General features: G+C 37.0%; 1 protein-coding gene across 2 annotated transcripts; it reads left to right on the forward strand.

The window, feature by feature from the left end:
- Positions 1–909: 909 nt before the first annotated feature.
- HNF4G (hepatocyte nuclear factor 4 gamma) lies at positions 910–19,881 on the forward strand. Of its 2 annotated transcripts, XM_075024354.1 has the most exons (11): positions 910–1,031; positions 3,868–3,884; positions 3,955–4,108; positions 5,710–5,804; positions 9,435–9,541; positions 13,644–13,799; positions 15,999–16,086; positions 18,202–18,354; positions 18,536–18,772; positions 19,250–19,372; positions 19,763–19,881. In XM_075024354.1, the coding sequence occupies exons 1-11, from the start codon at positions 910–912 to the stop codon at positions 19,879–19,881; spliced, it is 1,371 nt and encodes a 456-aa protein (XP_074880455.1). The 2 variants fall into 2 exon arrangements, with proteins under 2 accessions (XP_074880455.1, XP_074880454.1); XM_075024353.1 differs by lacking the exon at positions 3,868–3,884 and having other exon boundaries at positions 910–1,027; positions 3,940–4,108.
- The last annotated feature ends 1,636 nt before the right edge of the window (positions 19,882–21,517 follow it).

Genomic DNA, 21,517 nt, shown 5'->3' on the forward strand with positions numbered 1-21,517 from the left:
CTATCCAACATTTAAAAGCACCTGATTAGCAAGTGAAATTCAGCTGTCTTTTGCACAGATTCGAGCAGCTTTACAGGGAGGGGTTTAAGTGGGTTTGTACAGGCCATGTGTACCAACTGATGAGTGGTGGCCCTACCCAGAAATTCTTCTTTTCAGAGAAGGTGAATAATGTTTTTTTCCCTGTGCATCTGGTGCTTGAAAACAACATGCTGCCATCGCATCTTGTATGAAGAAGGGTTAGAGCAGGAAGCCACCCTCTGAGAGGGTGCAAAGTCCACCGCCTAGGGCCATCGCAGCAGCACAGTGTGTGATGGAGGGGATCTACAAACGGGCCTTGCTGCAGAGCTTGTGTTGCTTGAGGCCTCGGTTAAGCTCTTCGCCGCTGTTAAAGAACGCCAACAGTTGTAAAAATGGGAGGTTTGGCAGCTGTCTTTTAAAATGTGATGATGGATGTTTTGGGTATGAGGATAGTCTGTAATCATATCACATTTCCTTATTGTTCTGAAGAGAGAGAACAAAATGGCATATGAACCTACAGTCTCTTTACATAGAGCAACCAGAGAGCTTTGTTTAGGACTGTTTATACCACACATTGACAACAAAACGGGTAGCAGGGCATAGGAGAGAGGAAACTTCCTGCACGTCCTTGGGTTCACTCAAGAACTGGAACTAGTACAACTCCTGATAAGGCTATTCCATAAAGCATTCCAAGATTATCAGCAGGGTTGCACTGTATCATAAAAGAAAAAAACCAAACAGGTAGAATATAGCATGCAGAAGCAGTTTTCCAGCTCCTCCCATTGCAGCACGTAAGTGACACAGTTATAGTTAACTTTGGATTATCAACCACTGTGAAACAGAATGGAAAGGTTGTGCATTTGAGCAGCTTTTTCACTGGTTTTGCATTCAATGATGAGGCTCTCGGAACCAATGCTAGACATGGAAATGGCAAACTACAGTGAAGTTTTAGATCCGACGTATACGGCACTGGAGTTCGAAACTATGCAGATTCTGTATAATGGCAATGGTGAGTTCTGCTCCGTGATGCAAAATCAAGCCAGTTAACAGAAAAAGTGAAGTTCCGTAATGCTATGAAGTTTTAGCTAAATGTCTTATTAATGGAGTGTTTGGGGGTTGTTTTGAAACTACAAATCTGCTCTTTTACACTTCATCACTAACTCTAAGTTAATAACATTATAATTCTTTAACATTAAGGAAAATAAAAGAGAGGTTATATGTAATAAAGTAACTGAACTGTACTGTCACCAGTCAGTTAATCAAAGGAAGAAAATGGTGTATTCAGCAGTTGTTTTATTTACTGTAAGACAAATGAATAACTAGTATTGACAGTTTGGACATGAAAGTATATTTTGTATATAACATTCGGAAGGACAGGACAAAATTATCCAGAGGCTTGTGAAAAAAATTAGCTACTGTTTCTTGATTCTTAGTTTCTAACTGTTGGACTAATATTTTATTTATTTAAATGTTAATCTAGCCTTTCTAGGTATGTGTATATATGAAATGGAGTGATTTTAAAAAAAAAAATCATATCAGCTTTCTAGACTAATGTTTAGCTGAGAAGAACTATTTGCATTTGGCTAATGTAACATTTTAACTTTAGGTGGAATTTTTAATGCAATAAATTTTGAGAAATTGTATCAATAAGATATGCTTGAAATAAGAAGCACACCATTTTATTCTGCCATCATTGAGTACTGACCAAAAAAAAAAAGGGAAATCTCAGTCTATTAAAGTGAAGAAAAGTATCAGGCAAATTATACTACTCTAAAATGGCTTTCCAAATCTTCTAATATACTTTAAAAATTGTTTTATTGTATCATAAAGTATAATTCATAGCTCTACTGTATTTTTAAAAGGCAGAACAAATATTTGGTGATTTTCAGGAAAAATACTTAGCACCTGCATTTCCACATATCCCTGCCATATAGAACCTAAGTTAGTTTTTATTGTTGGGCTTGAAGTTTTATCTGAATTTCTGATGTTACTTTACAGCAAGCTTAGTAAACAGAAAGGTAGATTTGGTTATTGATTTAGGAAGAAAAAACAGACCTTTATGCCCTAAGTGATTTTGAAGATACCAACAATGATTATGTAACTTTTAGATGATTTCTCTGCTTTTTGTTCTAATATGGGTGATTTCATTGGTCATCTGTTTTTTTGCTGAATAGCACCCTTTCAGGTCTGTTAATGTTACATAAAACAGGAAAACAGATTAGGGAGATTATGCTGTGTTGGTGACAGAGCTAGTTAATTTATTCACTGTGATTAGTTTGATAATTATTAGTTATTAGGTGTAGCCTTTTTCTCTTTAGAGTTTGCTTTGAGTTTAGCCTAAGTACTTTCTTATAGAATTTATAAAAAAATTGCCTTATAGCTACAGTGCTAGTCTGGAACTGAAAGCTGCCTCTTATGAACCTTCCTATGTGTCTTTTCTAGCTGTGTAAATTAATCAGAAACATTCAGAGAAGTTTAACAAGACACATTCAGGCAGATTATGCAGTTCTCTGGAAATCAAAGAATTTTGCAAACTCAGATCAATTTCCCAGACATTTTGTTTCAGAATAATACCAAAGAAAATAAGTATATCCTTATATATATACAAAATTTATATTGCTATGAAATATTCCATCATTAAATTTAAATATTGTGGGTTTAATTATTCTACTGTATCACTGTGATGCAAAATTACAAAACTCCAAAAGAAAGTTTTTTTATTTTTCTAGCTGAAGTAATTCTGTAATCCATTTTTAAAAATAATTTTCCAGTCATGACAGACTTAGTTTTAAAATAAAATCTTTACAGAACTGAATTTTTACTCATAAGATTCCATTTGTATTTAATCAGGTTTTAGTATAATTCCTATCAATTATGTCTCTGTAAAACAGAAAAAAGTATTGCTTCTTCTCACTTTGTCTAAAGAACTCTGTTTAATTTGTAAGCTTTTTGGGACACAATGAAAATTTTAAAATATATTTGTGTAATACATTTTGGTTGGATCTAGTAGAATATGAATAACAATATGTATCAATATTAACAGTTTTACTTTTCAACCTGTCCACTGTTCATGAACTCATGTACTTGACTTTTGAATGCATGTTTGAATAACTAATTAATGTGGCACTCTTTCCTCTCCCTGACTGAACAACTACAAATGTTTAGGGCATATTGCAAACAGCCTTCCATTCATAAGACCAGAAGCATAACAGAAAAAGCTATTTTGCAATAATTTCTTTGGACATGTCTGTTAAACATTGTGACTCAAAGAAGAATAAATACGTCTGTTTTGATTTCAAGTTAATTTCTTCAGTATTGTTTACCATATTCAGTGACTAATTGTTAACCACATAGCTAATATTCTTTTGTGCAAGTAAAGTCTGCACCAATGTTCCTTTGGAAAATATGTTCAAGGAAATAACACTTAGATAGTCCTCTTAGCACGCATTTTTTTTTCATTAAGTATTGTGCAAAAACTGACTTGTCTTTTTTTTTTTTAACGTCACGTATGCAGTTGTATCTTTGTATGATAGTTGCCAGTTATTGCCAGCTCCTATGAGACTGATATAGGAGATCTTTGCCAGCTGACTAGGCAACATTGCTTTGTGCCAAAGTTCCTCTTCATGTTAGTAGGAATGTATATGTAATTATACACTTTAATTTTTAACCCCTTTCAGCTGGAAAGAGTTTAGAATAAAACTGTTGTTGCAAACTTCATAAATTCTGTTAACATCTCTATGACTTTGAAAGTGTTCATCTGAGTAAGAAACATGTAATCACATATACCATGTTATATAAGTAATAAGTGGCAATTAAAAGAAAAAAGGCCAGAAAAAGCCTCCATTTAAGTACAAGTTGTTCAAGGGGTGGTTGTTGAAAGTCTTGTCCATAACTACGTATGTTGTTCCTGCCTCTCCTCAGACAGTTCAGGAGAAGCTGTCAACATGAACGCTGCTGACAATGGGGTCAGTAGTCTCTGTGCAATTTGTGGAGACCGAGCGACCGGAAAACATTACGGTGCTTCCAGCTGTGATGGATGCAAGGGATTCTTTAGACGCAGTATACGGAAAAATCACGTCTATACATGCAGGTATTTCAAAAGTTCATCTAGCGGCACTAAATTAATGAATTTAAGCAAAAATTACATTCAGACCTTTTCAGACTTTTCACAACTATGTCAGGAAGGACATGTCAGGAATTCTTAAGGAATTCTAACCAGCATTTTTGATGAGCACGTGGTTCGCGATATATTCTTATGATTAGAAAAAATGTATTTTATTCAAGACTACTTGTTATTACACATTCCAGATACTACATTCCAGATGTCTGTTGATATTGTTGATATCATTACGCCACTCAAGAGCTGTTTCACTCTTTGATTTATGATTACAAAGGTTATCACCTGAAAAAAAAAAAAGGAAAAATTCTCATATTTTCACTGGCAATATAAAAGGTGTATTTCTTAACTATTTTCTAAAAATTCTTTTCAATTTTTTTTCTTATGAAGGCAGTTTCTGAATAGAAAGTCTAAGATTTATGAGTCTTATTTTAAGGCCTGTACAAGCACATCTGCACATCTTCCCACTTTGGGTGACGCACTGCTCTTTTGAGTGACCATTTTCCCCCCATCAGTCTGAATGGCCATCTGCTAATTTCCGGATGTCTGGCTGCCCAGTTTATCACACTGCAGGTCTGTGCACCATGTTTGACAAATTGCTCTGTGCATGCACAAGTATATAAAATGTCAGTTTTAAGCAGTGCACAGAATATACGGAAACCTCTGTGATCTTAGACAAATCACTAAAGGAGAAAACTTTTTGTAAGAATGGCTTGTTACTGGAAATGTTTGCTATGATCGTCCTTGGTTGCTTACTACTCTTATAAGGAAATCTCTCCCTTATAGACATACCACAGTGATATAGCATAGACATACCCATAAGTGGTGTGACATGAACTGATATAAGTGATTTCAAGAAGAGGTCTGCAAAACATAGATCTATTAATCTAACGCATGCACAGCAAAAAGGCAGAAGCAAACAGGGAGAGTGGGGAATGGCTCATACATTCCCTTTAGGCACCCCGATAGATGTGCATGAGAGCTTGGGTAAGCCTTCTTTTAGTGTCACAGTCTGTGTGTTTCCTCATGTCTTTATTTCATTGTGTTGTTAGAAAATTTCCCTCCCATTTCCTGCTTGTCATCTGTAATGGTACAGCATGTAGCTTGTTCATTGCTATCTCCCAGAAGGAGTACACTTGGCCAGTCAAGGGTATTGGTTGTGCAGCTAAGGGCTGCTCCCTGCCAGTGACAGTTGGCATTTTCCTCGATTGTCCTTTCCTTTCTCTGTTTGTAGCTTTTCTTCTTTTTTTCCCCCACTGCCACTTGATGCAGCCAGTTACTGACATACCTCACAAATAAACCGAGGTGTAAATGATGCACATAACACCAGAATTTTCCACACTTGCCTATTCGAATGCATATATGTGTCCATACACATACATATATTCCTGCAAACCAAGCAGGTGTGAAACACCTCTCAAGACTGATTAATTAAAAAAAACGTCAAAACAACAGAAGAAACCCGGTTGTCATAGAAATTATTCTGACAGGCTGGATTAGCCGGTTTTCTTTTTTGTAATCAGGGTGCTGCTTTATTAATGCTTTATACATTTACCTTTTCTTGTCTCTGATAGATTCAACCGGCAATGTGTTGTTGACAAGGACAAAAGGAACCAATGCAGATATTGTCGTTTAAAAAAGTGTTTTCGAGCAGGAATGAAAAAAGAAGGTAATGGAGTAATTTATTATTTGATATACAGAGAGAAAGAATCTGAATTATTTTTAAAATATAATAAAAATGCTAAAAACCTCCAGCAGAATAATTCAGTGGAAAGTCTGCTATAATGCCTTCATGATGGAGAAGTGCTTTTATATTGAGGTGAAATATGCGTCATCTAATTTTCAGATGGGTAAGCAGTTCTAACACTTGGAGCATTAGCAAATCTGTGGGCTTAAAGTGAATTTGCAACTGTTTAATCCATGAATCCTGGCACCAAAATTCATTGATTTCTAAGTGTTGATCCATATCCTGGAAGACTTCAAAGTGTGAGATTTTAATTTTAATTTTTACCAAATTTGAGTCATAAAATCTCTATCTGGGACTTTGTTTCTACCCTGTCTAAGTAACGACAGTGACAATTTACTGGTACTTCCCTTAAATTTAAATGTTTGAAGCATTTAAGCCAGAGGAGGGAGTGTGAAGTTGAACAAAATAGTGGCAGGAACAGTAGTGGTAGCTCTTAGTGGAGTGTCCACATTAATTAAAAAAAATTCTAATCTCATTAGGGCTTAATATGGGAAGATTGTTACTTACACATCTGACAGACCTGAAGGAACATGGGTGTCACAATGATCCTTCTGTCAAAGCGGAAGGACCAGACAACCACAGGGGCAGAGCGATAGGGAAAGAAAGGCAGTGGGAATATCAGAGGATTTTGTATCGGGTTGTTGGGGCTGTTGCTTCACTGGCAATTATGCTGTAGAGGCAAAAGACATCCTAATGTGATTCAAATAAGCACTCAGAAATGGTTCGTCACAAACTTTGCTGCCTGCTTTGTTTGGAGCATGGTGTATCTGCCTGAAGGCCCGTCTGCAATGTGATGTGTGCAGTTCTCCTGTGCTGTAACTTTCCTAAGATAAAGGAAGCTGTTTCTTTATGCTCTTATATATCTATACTATAGTACTGCTTTGCAAGTGATCAAGTTTTGGTATGAGGTATGATTTTCTCCTTGCAGCTGGATGGGGATATTCTAAACAGTGTTACACTGTGTATGTATGAAATCGGTTTGCTAATTTTTGCAGATCTCCTCGAACACAGTTTAGTCTTTTGGAATTTGAGCCATTAAAATCAGTAACATATGGTATATGTATTATCAATCTGACGTGAAGAAAAGGGAAGACCTGTGTGTCCACAGCAGCCCTAAAAGTTTTGCAAAAGGCAGAGCTTCACAGACTTTCAAAACCTGGAATTAAAGAATAGTTTAGCTCAGAAGGGACATCTGGAAGTCATTGAGTCCAGGCCCCCATTTAAAGCAAGGCTAACTTCTAGGTTCAGTCAGGTTGCTTGGGACCCTGTCCAGCCAGGTTTATACAGTCCCTGAGAGGGGAGATTCCACAACTTCTCTCAGCAACTTCTTCCAGTGCTTGACCACCCTCATTGGGAAGAGTTTTTTCCTTATAACTAATTGGAATGTGTCTTACTGCAGTTAGGGTAGTGTCCATTGCCTCTTGGCCTTTCACTGTGCATCTGAGAAGAATCTGGCTCCATTTTCTGTGAACTACAGAAATTAAGACCTCCACCTCCACCTTGGTCCTCTCTTTTCCACGTAAACAAAGATGCCTCTCTCTGCTTCACCTTGTGCGTCTTGTGGGTTACATCTCCACAGCCCTCCGCTGGACACTGCCCAGTCTTCCAGCATCTTTCATGCACTAGGGAGCCCAAAATGGACAAATACTCACTTCCCTCAAGATTCGAATGCAGCCCAGTGCATGCCTAGCTGACATCACCATGAGGCACGCTGCTGACTCATGTTTATGAAGTGAAGATATATCCCGCACGGAAGTTTTAACCTAATTTACACCACTGTGCCTCCTCTGATCCCACTACCTATAAAACTTTGATTTTTCATTGTGTCCGAGCCATGTTTATTCAAGGCTTCCCAGTGCTAAAATAATTCAAAACACTAAACTGTACATTTCACTGCTTGTGTGTTGTTATATGCCTCCCTACACCATCAGGGGATGTCTCATAGCGTAAGTGTAACATAGTCTATATGATAGTTTCTCAGCTTGTTTCTAGCAAATCATTTTCTTTTCTTTAGGGTGAAGGTGAGAAAGGCTTCAGATGGTAAAACCTATACAAGCCCTCTTTGAGCAACTATTCCCCCTTTCTCATAGAGTCCTGTTTAAGGCAATTTTAGCCTGAGCTGACAAAAAGGGTTTAGCAAGACAGACAATCCAGTCTAATAATCCAAAATTATGCATACGCAGGAGAAAATTAAAGCATTTCCCTATGATTCTCAAAGTGTTCCACCAGTGACTTTCACTAGCAATTGTCAGAATAGCTTAATATTTTTCTAATACTAGTCAGCACTGACCTTATTTTAATTATCTATGTAGCTCTTAAGCTGCTGAGATTCAGTGGGTTTTTCTCCATTCTTTTACAAAAGGTTATATTTTTTGTTTTCTGTCTACATGAACATTTAGCACTTTGTGTTTATCACTGCACAACATTTCTTACTGTGACCTTAATAAAAGGCCCATCAGTGGGTGTCCTTGGCAAAAAGTTAGTACACCTCTGGAATAAACTATGTGCATTGTTCAGATAAACCCTGAAAACTATTCAGTGAATAGAATATTTTTTTTTTTTTTATTGAAGCCTTTGGTACTACTCCTAAATTCTGTAATGCAGATTGTTTCCCACAAAATAGCAAACATATCTTTGGAAATAAAGCTGCTGCTCTTAAAAGATGATGAGATTCCTTGTGCAATAAAAAGATTTTGATCAGCACAATTCTTTTTTTTTTCCTTTTCTCCTTGGCCTAACCTTGGACATGATCTAGGTTTTAGAAAAATCTGATGGATAGTTTTATTTTTTTCTTCTTCCTTCAATTCAAAAGTAAGCCTTCTTGCTTCATAAGCCTTACATGTGCTGATTAAGGATTCCTTATCCAAAGCCCTATCAACTGCCTTCTTTTGGACCCCATGAGACAAAACTTACTGGCCTGAAACATTTTTCCTGTTTTTTGTTTGTTTTGTTTTTTTTTTTAACTTAGTTAATGTTCTGTAAACTGGTTAGGAGTGCAGTGTCACTGAGAAGGAGCATAAGATTTAAGTTTCAAAATTATCTTACTAGTGGATTAAGTTCGTGATTCATTCCTGTTCCAGGGTTTCTCACAGGAGAGCAGGAGTAGGGCTTTCAGACTTCCTCTGACAGACATTTTGTCAGTGGTGGTGCTGTACATCTTGACCTGTTCAGCAGTCTGGAGATGTCCATTTCTACCACTATCATAAAGCCTCACTTATTAAATTGGTTAAAATAACAAAACGACAGCATTCAAGTGTTCAAGTTCAAGTTCAAAGGAGGAAAGAGGTTTTACTGTAATAAAGCCAGTCACAAAAATGCTGATAATTCAGTATCTATCTACAAGTAGTTATATATAGTTTTTACAGACAAATAGCATACAGATAAAGACCATAAACATGTATTGTCATCCTTCCTCATTACTCAGAGCTAAAAGCACAGGGTCTTTTTTAAGTGTCATACCTTGTGATTCTTAGAGTTATCTAGTAAACTTCTGAAATGATATTGTGTGGCAATGTCTACAAGTCAATAAATGAGATGATTATTGTTTTCCAGCTGTACAAAATGAACGGGACAGGATAAGTACAAGAAGAAACGCTTTTGATGGCTGCAACATTCCCTCTATTAGCACATTGTCACAAGCTGAGGCACTCTCCCGTCAGGTACTGATATCTACCACAAATTTATTTGATGGCTTTAAGACTATTTTTTCTAAAGTTAAATACTTTTCAGTTTCTTACTGTATTAAATAGAGTTATTGAGATTACTTTTTTCTACTTCCGAAATGCACCCAGCTTCCTCTTCCCAATGAAAGAACCAGTAATAGAATACATTCTTAAAGCAAAGTCAGAAAAAAAATTCTACTTTGTCCAGGACAATATGTCCTAGGCACCTTTCTTAATAAAGCTTTATGGTTCTTACTGCTTTTAAATCAGTTGCTGTCTCAGGCAGCTGGTGGCATCTATCTATCCTTGAGGCCGGCTTTCCCATGAAACATTAGGGAAAAAATTGTCCAAAGCCATTACATGCAAAGGGGTGTGGACACTCATTTCCTTACATTCTTTTGAAAATCTCATTTTTAATATCCTTAGACATTATAAATAAGGCAAACAGAAGTGTTCCAACTGCAGAGTCTATTCACATCTCGCTTTTAAATTTTCTTTGTCTCATCTGAACTTCATTTTCTTTTTTTTTTTTTTTTCCTATCCAATCAATTGCTGAATGGAACAGTCTCCAGTCCTTTTCTGCACCTCAGATAAATCATGGTCATTGATTCTGCATTCTTGCACCTCTTACTAACTTACTTAGAATTTAACTGCCACCTTTATGATTTCATGCTGACTGATTTATACATCCCCAAATGTTTTGTAATCTCATCCTTTATCAGCATCTCTCTTAGGGTGGAACTGTCTGTAAAGAATTCATGCAGGAATTACTGGGTGATAGTCTTTGGCACATATTGCATGTCTGTGCAGACTAGATGAACATAATGGACCTTCCTACCTTTCATACCTATACAGTATGAAAAATATACCTGTTTTTACTTCCTTAGAAATTCTTTGAACTTGCTTATTGTGCTTTTTTTGTGTTACTCCCTTAATCATTTCCAACTGGCATATGCAATTCAGGAATAAGAGCTGTCTTAAACAGAATCACATCCTCAGCCTTTCCTGCCACAAAGTTCTTTTCAGATGATAGGTTCCTGGCCTAAAACATCACCTTGTGTATACACACAAATGTATTCTACTTATTATTTGGTATGTTGTAGTAGGAGAGAACTGCTCCCACTATGCCAAGCCGATATGAAGATACACCCTTGGCCTCAAAGACCAAGAGGTCACATAAACATGATGGAAAAGTAAAGTCTTAAAAGTCCTTGTTTCTCCCTCAATCGAATGGGTCTGTAAGATGAGTTCAGTCCTGAGGAGATACTTGGAGGAGGTGGCAGTGTCACAAATCATTGGCCAAGTCCTTCAGCTGTGAAATGAGGAAGAAGGTGTCATTCATCCCTTTTAAAATTTTCATATTAAAATAGGGAAAATGAATTATTTTTCCCTGAAGATCCCTTACAGGGGGAAATTGTCCAAGCACAGTTTTTGTCCTGTAGACGCAGGAGAGGCTTTCCGGATTATGTAAAAATGAAAGGGGCATGCTGGAATTGCATAGGAGTAAAGGCATGTGTCTCTAATGGTTCTCAGGACAACAGGGATATAGTGCTATATTGTCATGTTTGTCAAGTCATTGATGGGTACAAGTTGCACTGGGAGAGGTTTCATCTCAATATAAGAAAGTGATTTTTTTACACTGAGAACAATCAATCACTGGAACAACCTTCCCAGGGACATGGTGGAGTCCCCAACACTGAAGGTTTTCAAGATGCAATTGGACAGGGTACTAGATAATCTTATCTAGGTTCCCTTTCCCACAAAATGTTGGATGAGATGATCTTTCGAGGTCCCTTTCAACCTGGGCTAGTCTATGATTCTATGAAGTCAGCGACTCCCGTGTTGCACCCCAGAAATGAGAAGCAGGTTAAAGCAACAGAGAAATAGAAAGAGGAAAGTTCACAGCTTCCTATCCTTGTGAAGAGATGCAACCCTAGGAGTTCATAATGAACTCCATGGGAGTCATCCCATGAATCCCCAGCAGAAGGTCGCCAAGTAATTTCAACACAGAGTCTATAGTTTGTCCAATAAGATGTAATTTATAAAGTTGCATAGCTTTGATTAAAAGATATTAAAGGAAGGACAGTATGTTTAGTTCATGAGTCAGTAATTCTAATGGTTAAATGAGCTGCCTGTTCTTTACCTTCTTGATTTAACTTCTAGTTGGTGCATGGTGGTATCTTTTTCTGGTAGATCAGAGTGCCTCCTGCTATCAGAACTTTTTTCTTTCTGTAGGTATTTTCAAATCATGATCAAGACTCCTCTTACTCTTCTGGAAAAAATGAAATATTTTGAATTTCTTTTACTCTCTTTCTGTACTGAAGGTTTTCTAGCCTAAATCATTCCAGAAGCTCTCACCTGAATAATATTCAGTATTTTCAACTTGTTTTCCTAGAAGAAATGCCAGAAATGGACTCATGATTACAGCAGGGATTTCACAAATGCTCTGTCTACAAAGAGACAACAACTCTAACCTTTTTCCTACATGGCAGCCTTTGAATTATGTATCTGAGGATTTTATCACCTGCCTAGATACTGTATTTCTCCGAGAGCTAATGTTCAGCTGGTTAACTGCTGTTAATATCTAAGCTGTTTTCAGTGGTTTAGACTACTGAATTACGTAGGAAGCACTGAGCTTTAGTTCAGAAGTGTAACTCCTTTTGACTACCCAGGGATAATGGGATTTCACTACAGATCCCACTGGGGGATTTAACATGGATCTGGGAATGAAGGGAATCTGGTAGGAGTCAACCTAAATAGCATCCACCATTCTGAAATTTGTAGGTACACAGTATTGGAAGAGCAAACAATGTTTGGGGTTTTTTTGTGGCAGGGGGGAGAGGTGGGGAAGATAAACTACAGAATTTCCTGAGTGTGCTTTCTAATAAAATGAAAGGTGAAAGTCAGTTTCATAGGCCTTGTACAGTGGTGGGGTGTTGTTGTTGTGGGATATTTTTATTTTTATTCTTTTTCTTTTTCTCTTTTTCTTCTTCTCTTTCTTTTTTCTTCTTCTCTTTCTTCTTCTTCTTTTTCTTTTTCTTTTTCTTTTTCTCTTTCTTTTTCTTTTCTTTTTCTTTTTCTTTTTCTCTTTTTCTTTTTCTTTTTCTCTTTCTTTTTCTTTTTCTCTTTCTTTTTCTTTCTTTTTCTTTTTCTTTTTCTCTTTCTTTTTCTTTCTTTTTTTCTTTTTCTCTTTCTTTTTCTCTTTTTCTTTTTCTCTTTCTTTTTCTTTTTCTTTTTCTCTTTCTTTTTCTCTTTCTTTTTCTTTTTCTTCTTTCTTCTTTTTCCTTCTTCTTTTTTTTTTTTTTTTTTCCCCTGGTATGATAGCAGCTATAAACTGACATTCTCTTCTCAGGCTTGGTTTTACCTTAAGTTGTCTTTCCTGCCTGGCTTAAGAGTAAGCCTGGTTTTGTTCCTTTCCTTGAAAAGTCATTAAGAATTTCAGGATTTGGCTCAGTGATTATGTGAAAGTGCCCCAGCTTCAGGCCCGGAAAGATACTGCTCTCTTCTTATTTCACAGAACACTGTTCACTGCAGGTGGTCTAATGCACACTCATATCCTTTACATTTGCTCTGAAACATCTCAGGCCTCTGCCTATACTGCTGCTTCATCATTACGAACTATTCTCCTCCAGGCGCTAAAAACCCCCTGTTGTACCTTCTAAAGTTAATAATACTTATCTTTTCACTAGAAGAACATGCTCCCCCTTTATCTCTCTCTTTCTTTGCCCTTAATGTTACTGCATGCCCCTATGAGCTTTTTTTTTTCTGAAGTGAAGTAAATGTCAACCATTTTAAAGGACTGAAAAAACACCACCTGCCCAAATAATAAGGGCTCTGGTATATTTTAAAATAGTATTTTGGAATGAGAAAATATTGTATCATGAATAGCATAATTTTTAACATACTCTAATACACACTGATAATAATGAGAAATAAAATTTTATAATTTATGTGCAGACTAATGGTCTGTATGGTAAAGGAATTTCTCAAGAGTATGCATGAGTATTGCTGCAATTTTTTTGTTAAATTTGTTGTTAACAAGTGAAAACACAATTATATGAAATTTAACATTGTTAATTTTTTCTCTCTTTATGGCCAGATCTCAGTCTCCAGTCCTGGTGCTAGCACTGACATAAATGTTAAGAAAATTGCTGGTATTAGTGACGTCTGTGAATCTATGAAGCAACAACTTCTGGTCCTGGTAGAATGGGCTAAATATATTCCAGGTTTCTGTGAATTACCACTGGATGACCAGGTATAAGAGGATACCAAAGAGAGAACTTTAATTACTGTCCCGTTATTTCTGTCATATTTAAATGTTGTGATTAAACACTTATTTTTTTGTCTGATCGAATAGAGCTGGGTGCTAGACCCACCATCGTAAAATTTTTAAAGTTTTGAAATAACACCACCACAAAAAAACAGAGGAAATTGGTAAGGCTCTGGCATGTTAACAAAAAGAAGCAGCAAACCAGTATGTCTTTCAGTGTTTTGTGCTTTCTGTATTCTTTTGGAAGCAGAGATACCAAGCTGCATGCAAAAATGAAAAAAATCTTGTAAAAAAAGCCATGCTTTTTTCTGACCTTGCAAAGTATTTATTTTATGTTCACCTTTCATAATAATATGGTTTAAGACAGTGTGTTATTTAATTTGAAGCAGGTCTTCTCTACTTGCAAAAAATAAAAGCCATTAGAATCTCAAACACATGCCAAACATACTGATATCAATCCATGGCAAATAATCTTTCATATAATACAATGTACTAAAACTTTATTGTATATAATGAGTGTGGGGGAAAAAAAGCACCAAACCTTGAAAATTCTTAAGGGTTTTTATGACAGAGGTCTGATCTATCATCATATCTATAATATATCCTAATATATCACTGGGTTTCAGAGTAAGTTGTGCTGGCACACTCAGAACACTCATTGTCTCTGTGTTGTGGTACGTAGTTGTCTCACTGGCCACCTCGGCAGGAGGTTAATTCATGGCTCAGGATCTCTTGATCCCAATCCACCAAAATCTGATTCAGCTTGAAAATGACTCTTTGAAGTGGAATTGTGTAATTCCTCCTTTTTGCCTCTTCAAGCTCTCAGTTTTTAACAAAATCCTGCAAAGAGGGTTAGGTCGTCCTTGGGTTTGAGATTCAAACTGATCTCATTCCCTCTTTTAGTCTTCCTTAGGAGTATGGAGGTGTTCCAGGTCACAGGAGATCCCCCAAAACAGGAGCTTAATGATGTCTTTGCAGACCCACAGAATATGATATGTGCGCACAAACTCAACATACTGGAATAAGTTAAAAATCTGTTCATGTGAAAGAAGGACAATTTTAAATGCATTGGTTACACAAGGGCAACAAAAGCAAGCAAAATATTGCTGTTTTTATTGTTAAGATGGCATGAAGGAAAAGAGAAGGGATCAGACCTCATTAAAAAGTTCCTGTCTTTATTTTAAAAAAAATATAAATATATCAGCTTAGAAAGATAGGCTGAAAACACCCCTGCAGTGCTTGAAGAGTGCATGTTGGGAAATACTCCAGAACCTTAAGTACCTTAGAAGTGTAGTGACAAAGGTATTGGGAGTTAAAACAAATGCCCCTTTTGCGTTTGTGATTGCCTTTTTCTAAGGGGCATTGTGCATCTAGTTATATAATAAACCATCTGGTTTTGAACAAATGATTCCTGATCTGGGAATCAGCTTGATTTACAAACCATAGAGCAGGCCAGAGCAGGTAAGTTAACCCTACTGAGAACCTGAAAAGTCTTAAGACACTAAGTATTCCTAGGTGCTGTGTACCTTTACATCACTCATAAAGTATTGGCTTGGATTCGTAAGGAAAGAATTACTTGCCAAGAGAGGAGTTCCTTGAGAAAATAGAGGCCAGTGCTGAAGTTTCAAGCAGACATTAAAAACAAAGGGAAGTAAACAGGCAACAAAAGAGCAAACTAATGACCACATTTTTAAGTGCCTTACTGTTATGAATCAGGTTTCTTCTTTGTTGACAGTAGTGCATATTTTAGCATATCTGGTTTTGTTGGGGAAAAGCCAACATAAATGTTTAGTTCAAGGTGAGAAAAATGAAACACTGATAGTGCCAAATTCACTGTAACAGTTCATTCCAGCCCACCGGAGTCTTTAGTGTCATCTTAAAAGGGGATAAGCACTCAGAAATAAATGCAAGTATTGTATTTATTGAGAAGTATTTTGCCGAGCCGTATGTTTAAAATCTAGACCAAATGCTAGAAGTGACAGAGGATGACGATTTAATTATAGTGTGCTGTTAGTACAGCATTAAGGTTTTTACATTCACTTTACATTTTACATTAGAATCTTAACAGTCGTAAACATGTACCTATAGCTGAGTACACTCACAGTAATATGCATCCTCATTTCTTTTGCCCTTAATGGAACTTACTGCTTTATCTTCTAATCAGTTTGCTGTTTTTTTCTTGAGGTTGCCCTGCTAAGAGCACATGCTGGGGAACACCTGTTGCTTGGAGCAGCAAAACGGTCCATGGCATATAAGGACATTTTACTTTTAGGTAAATATTGGGGGGTTTTTAATTAATAATGAAGATGTTATAGTACATTAGCAACCATTTAATCACTTAAGTGGGACAACTGTTCTGGCACAATCAAAGCAATGCATTCTGTGAATGCTAAATAGCTATTAATGATAAAATGTCATGTGCCCTGTTCCAGCAAAAGCAGGTGGACAGTTTCCTGTGAGTTAATATGGCTAAAGGTTTATTGGATACCAGAAACCACAACTTAAGGGAGTTCCTGGCAAAATGTCTCCTTACATTAGCATCCGTTCTGCACCTTTGTCCCATAAAAAAAACCAGAACAAAACAACAACAACAAAAACATAAAAAACCTTTGCTTGAAAGACGAGCAGCCAGCCTGTGGCCCAGGTACTAATTTCAGTCTTCACAAAAACCATTTGTCTGGAGCTTTCTCAGGAGCCCTTCAGATGTAGTCAGAGAAAACCCTGCAGGCTCGAAAATTGGATAGCCTGTTCCCTGCAACTCGCTCTCCCAAGAGCCCTCTCACTGCTGCCTTGACAGTCGCCACGTGGCCATCATGTAAACAGCATGCCTGTCGTTCCCTGCCGTGTGCGAGGGGGGTGTGACCGTGGCACGGTGAGGAGCCTTGCCTGCACAAGCACGTTCTTGGTCACTTGAAATGGATCCTTCACTGGGTTATACGAGGAGAGCATGGCTGTTAGGGAAGGGGATGTCGTCGCGTGGGGGAAGCATGTCTTCCCTGCGTTCACACAACAGAGAGGTGCAATGGTATGATGAGATGTGTGCCTGCGTGTAGAGTGATGCGATGAGGTCCTTGTCAGCATTGTTTGACACAGCACTCTGTGAGTCTGAAGTGCACCCTGCCAAAACCAGTCTCATTAAACGTGTGGAGCACTTGGGCTGTTTTGTGAGAAAGTGTGTAGGTCTTCTTGCACAGGATTTTGTACGTGAGGCAAGACTATGCGGAATATGGATTCAAACTAGTTTCTTCACTGGTGGTGGGGTACAAAGAGGTTTTCCGCTACTTGTTCTCCATCCACTTTGGACCTGCCTTTTCATAGTTCTAAATCAGCTTGAGTTTATTTTTATACATATAATAACATTGAAAGGACACAAAGGGCTTGTTCTGGAGGTATTACTCTCACCAGCAATCCTTGCAAGTTAAAAACTATACAAATTACTTTCTTAACCTAGTTCTTTATCTAGATATCTAGATTTACTGACAAAATTAACATAAATAAAAAGGAAATATTTGCAGTTTTATTGGGATTAGTGGGTAATAAGGAAACTAATGATAAAACAATAAGCAGAAAATTATAGTCAGTATCACCAGCATCAGCATATATACCAAAAGAAGAAACTATTTGAGGCTCCCAGGCTTATTTGTGATACTTGGAGGTTGATATCTGTAAAGCTTGTGAGTCATTTTGGCATGAATCTCTTGTGATATAATCATCAGCTTTTCTTTCAAAAACTGCTTGGTGGCTTCTGGAAGCTCTGTGGCTTTCCCAGTGTTCTCACCACTTATGTTAGATGATTTCTGGACAGAAGATGAGTTAAGATACCATGATGGAGACTTCTCCAAAATGGAAATTTAAAATTAAAAAAGCAGGAAAAATTAATTCTTTACTGAAAATTTTATGACGCTTCTAAATTTTATTAGGAGTAACAGAAGCATCTGTTAGAAAAAGAAGCATTCTTGGTGTCTCCTCTGGAAGAAGGCTTCTTTGTCTGTTGACAAATCCTGATCATTCAGCTTGAGATGTATTATTTTAATGGGGGAAGAAGAAATTTTAAGATCAATTTACCATTATATTTATCTACTATGTAAAGGTAAAGGCCTACTTGCTCCATACTAGTGCATTCAAATATGGACCTCAGTGCTGTGGACTAATCAATAACTGTACATGTTGGCATATTTACATGCACAGATTATTTACTGGGTGACAGCTATATTTTGCACATATACTTTGTTTGCAAAGAACAGTTTTGTATGATACAAAGGAGAGTTATTACTTTAAAAAAATTAATTTAAGCAAAATGAAATGTGCTTTTGAAAATAGGCTTCATCTAGTAAGTTACATCAAAATCTTTATGTGAACCCACATGTTGGTATTCTTTCTCTCTAAGGCAACAATTACATAATCCATCGCAACAGTACTGAAGTAGAGATCAGCCGAGTGGCAAATCGGATTCTAGATGAATTAGTTCGACCCTTCCAGGAAATTCAAATAGACGACAATGAGTACGCTTGCTTGAAAGCGATTGTGTTTTTTGATCCAGGTACCTTTTTGAAAATATCTCTCAGAATTATTTTACGCGTGATTATTTTGAAAGTAATTTTTGTCAATGTAGAATCTGCTCATGTTATCTAGCTGGATGGAAAAGAACAAAATGAAAAAAAGTAAGATGCTCCTCCCAAATCATAATCTGCCTTGACTTCAAGTTTTTGTCATTTTTTAAGATGCAAAAGGCCTGAGTAATCCAATGAAGATTAAGAACATGCGATTCCAAGTCCAAATCAGTTTAGAGGATTATATTAATGACCGTCAGTATGACTCCCGAGGAAGATTTGGAGAACTTCTGCTTTTACTGCCTACACTCCAGAGCATCACTTGGCAAATGATTGAGCAAATACAATTGGTTAAACTATTTGGAATTGTTAAAATTGACAGTTTGCTTCAGGAAATGTTACTGGGAGGTAAGTTAACAACTTGTTAAATTTACCATGTTGTATTATGTTGAATTTAGCGTACTGCAATGCTGAGGGAATCATGATGTAAGGAAGCACTTTGACCATGGCCTCGCTGGCTGAGCTTTGGGTGGTATGATTGTTAGCTAAAGCCTTCTTGTCTTGGCTGCTCATCTTGTTAACTCAGTCCTACAACCTCAGAATGTGCTGTGTACTTCTCAGTCATTGCTGGTATCTAGACATACAATCCCTTAGTCAGATGCAAGAATCCTTACAAGTATTTCATGAAATCCACTGTTAATGCAGTCAAAACAGTGAAAATAAACACAGTGATTAATATGGTTAAATTGTTTAATGAATACCTAGAGGCAATTATTCAAATTGCCAATCAAAATATTTGCTCTGCGGAAATGTAATTATCAAAGTATAAGTCACTGGCAACAACATGCTCTTTTGAATGGATATATGCTTATGCTGTTTTTGCAGGTACTTCTAATGATGCCAGTCATCTGCATCACCCAGTGCATCCTCACTTAGCCCAAGATCCATTAACTGGCCAAACTATCCTCATAAGTTCAATGTCTGCTCCTGTACATACAGAACAGATTTGTAAGTAATTGCAGGTTAGCCTTCTGTCATAAGTTTTTACTGTTACATTTAAAAATATTAATTAGAATGGTAGCCTGTCAGTGCTTATAGACTTATTTCATCAGCACTCTTAAATTAAAATAATTGTGCATTAAAAATGTATGTATATAAGCAGTGTTAAGTAAGAGACTTTGACCTGAATTTAATATAATTTTAAAAATTCAGCACCATTCTGATACATCGTTTTCACATGCATAATTTTTAATAAACTAAAAATTCTGATAACTAAAATATCCTATTTTCCTAGCATGCCAAATGTAACAACTTCCTTTCAGCGCAGTAGTATGTATATGTGTATATAGAGTAGGCCAGTATCTAAAAATACATAATTCTTTCTATATTCTTTTTCAGCAACTCCAGAAACTCCATTACCTTCCCCTCCTCAAGGCTCTGGGCAAGAATACAAAATGTCTACAAATCAGGCTTCAGTCATTGCACAGCAGTCTATTTTGAAACAAAAAACATTGTGATAATGTTTCGGTCTCTTACTTCTCTGTCCTTCCTTTCTTCCCCCTTTCCGTCCCTCCTTCCTTCCTTCCTTCCTTCCTTCCTCCCTCCCTCCCTCCCTTCCTTTCTTCCTTTTTATGCACTAGATAAATTGGTAGGACACTTGCACATTTAAAATCTCAGGATGATAAAGGAAATTATTTCCTCAGCAGCCACTACTGTGGGTGTTTCTTAAAACACCTAATGATTTGGAAAGTAATACTCACTGTTCTGACTGCTGCATACAACTGTAACTGTGGACACTGCAGTCTGACAAATATGTATAGAGGTTGATATTATTTTTAGATCTTGTAACTGCACAGATTAATTTTTTATTTCCTGTTTAGTTGTCGTCTTAGTATTATTGTTTTAGATGTGTATATAATTTTTTCATTGTGACGAAACTGGTTAGTGCTTGTTTAGCTGTGAATTGTAGACATGAAAAAAATGGATTAATCACACAAAAGCCAAGATTCCATTAACAGTAAAACAGGAGGCCACCAAACAAAGCACATGCATTAAATAAAAAGGAGAAAATTCTTAACGGACAGAAATACCCAACTCATTTTAAAAAATTCTTGCTTTGAAAGAACCGTGTATTTCAAGTAAAATTTCAACAAAAGAGTTGAATCCTCCCTGCTTACCTATTTATGTGAATCAGAGGGTCTGCCGCGGGCAAATATGTTTGAGGACTTTTAAAAATCTGTACACAGTAATGTCTACATCAGTCAATTGGACAGTGCCGAGGCAAGGGTGCTAGCATTTATGTTGCTAAATTGTTAGAACAAGGACTGGTATGCTTTTTGGTCAGGACTAACTAGTACTCTCCCAAACGATTTCTGGGCACACTTTGGGAATTAGGCTTGTCTAGGGACACTTTTCACCAGGTGCTTTGGATATGGCCACCTCTCTTCAGGGGCACAGAGAGTATAAATAGGAACATGGCCAGACCATGCCACTTGACCTCAGGGATGGAGTGTAGACTTTGTACTGTTTGATTTACCAGTGTAAATGTAGCCATTGTATTTATTTGCCTAACTCGCTGATGAATGCATGTTTCAGCAATCACTCTAAACTTCCCCTATATGTAGTAGCTCTGTGTCTGGAGAGGTATGGCTTACTAACTCAAGTGGCAAACATGCCTGAGTTCAGCTCCAGATGTTTCTGGTTTGAGTCATGGTATTTCAAGCCAGAAGACAGCCAGCACACCAAATACTTGTCCTCTGGATTTTTAAGAGTTTTCAGAACCTTGGGATGAATTGATTTACTGTGACAAGCCCCCTTCTCCTCCTCTTCCTCCCCTTCCAGTCTGGAGGGATCCAACATTCACTAAGTTTTGTGTCTGGAGTCCATAATAACCCATCTGAATTTGAACCCTCTGTGGATTTGCACAAAGGGGACCTTGTGACACATACTCACTTGGGCATATACTCACTCAGTTACAATTTGTGAAAATAATCTATTATGATATATAAAGTGATCTGTTGTTCATACAATACTGACGTCATAAGCAAATCACCACTTTGCACATTTTATTTATTCCAGACAGCAATGATTTTCCTTTAGTACTTTAAAGTAGACTTTCTTCCCAGAAGTTGTGTAAGACAGAAACAGAGAGAA

This window comes from Buteo buteo, chromosome 3 (genome assembly GCF_964188355.1).
Source record: "Buteo buteo chromosome 3, bButBut1.hap1.1, whole genome shotgun sequence".
NCBI lineage: Eukaryota > Metazoa > Chordata > Aves > Accipitriformes > Accipitridae > Buteo > Buteo buteo.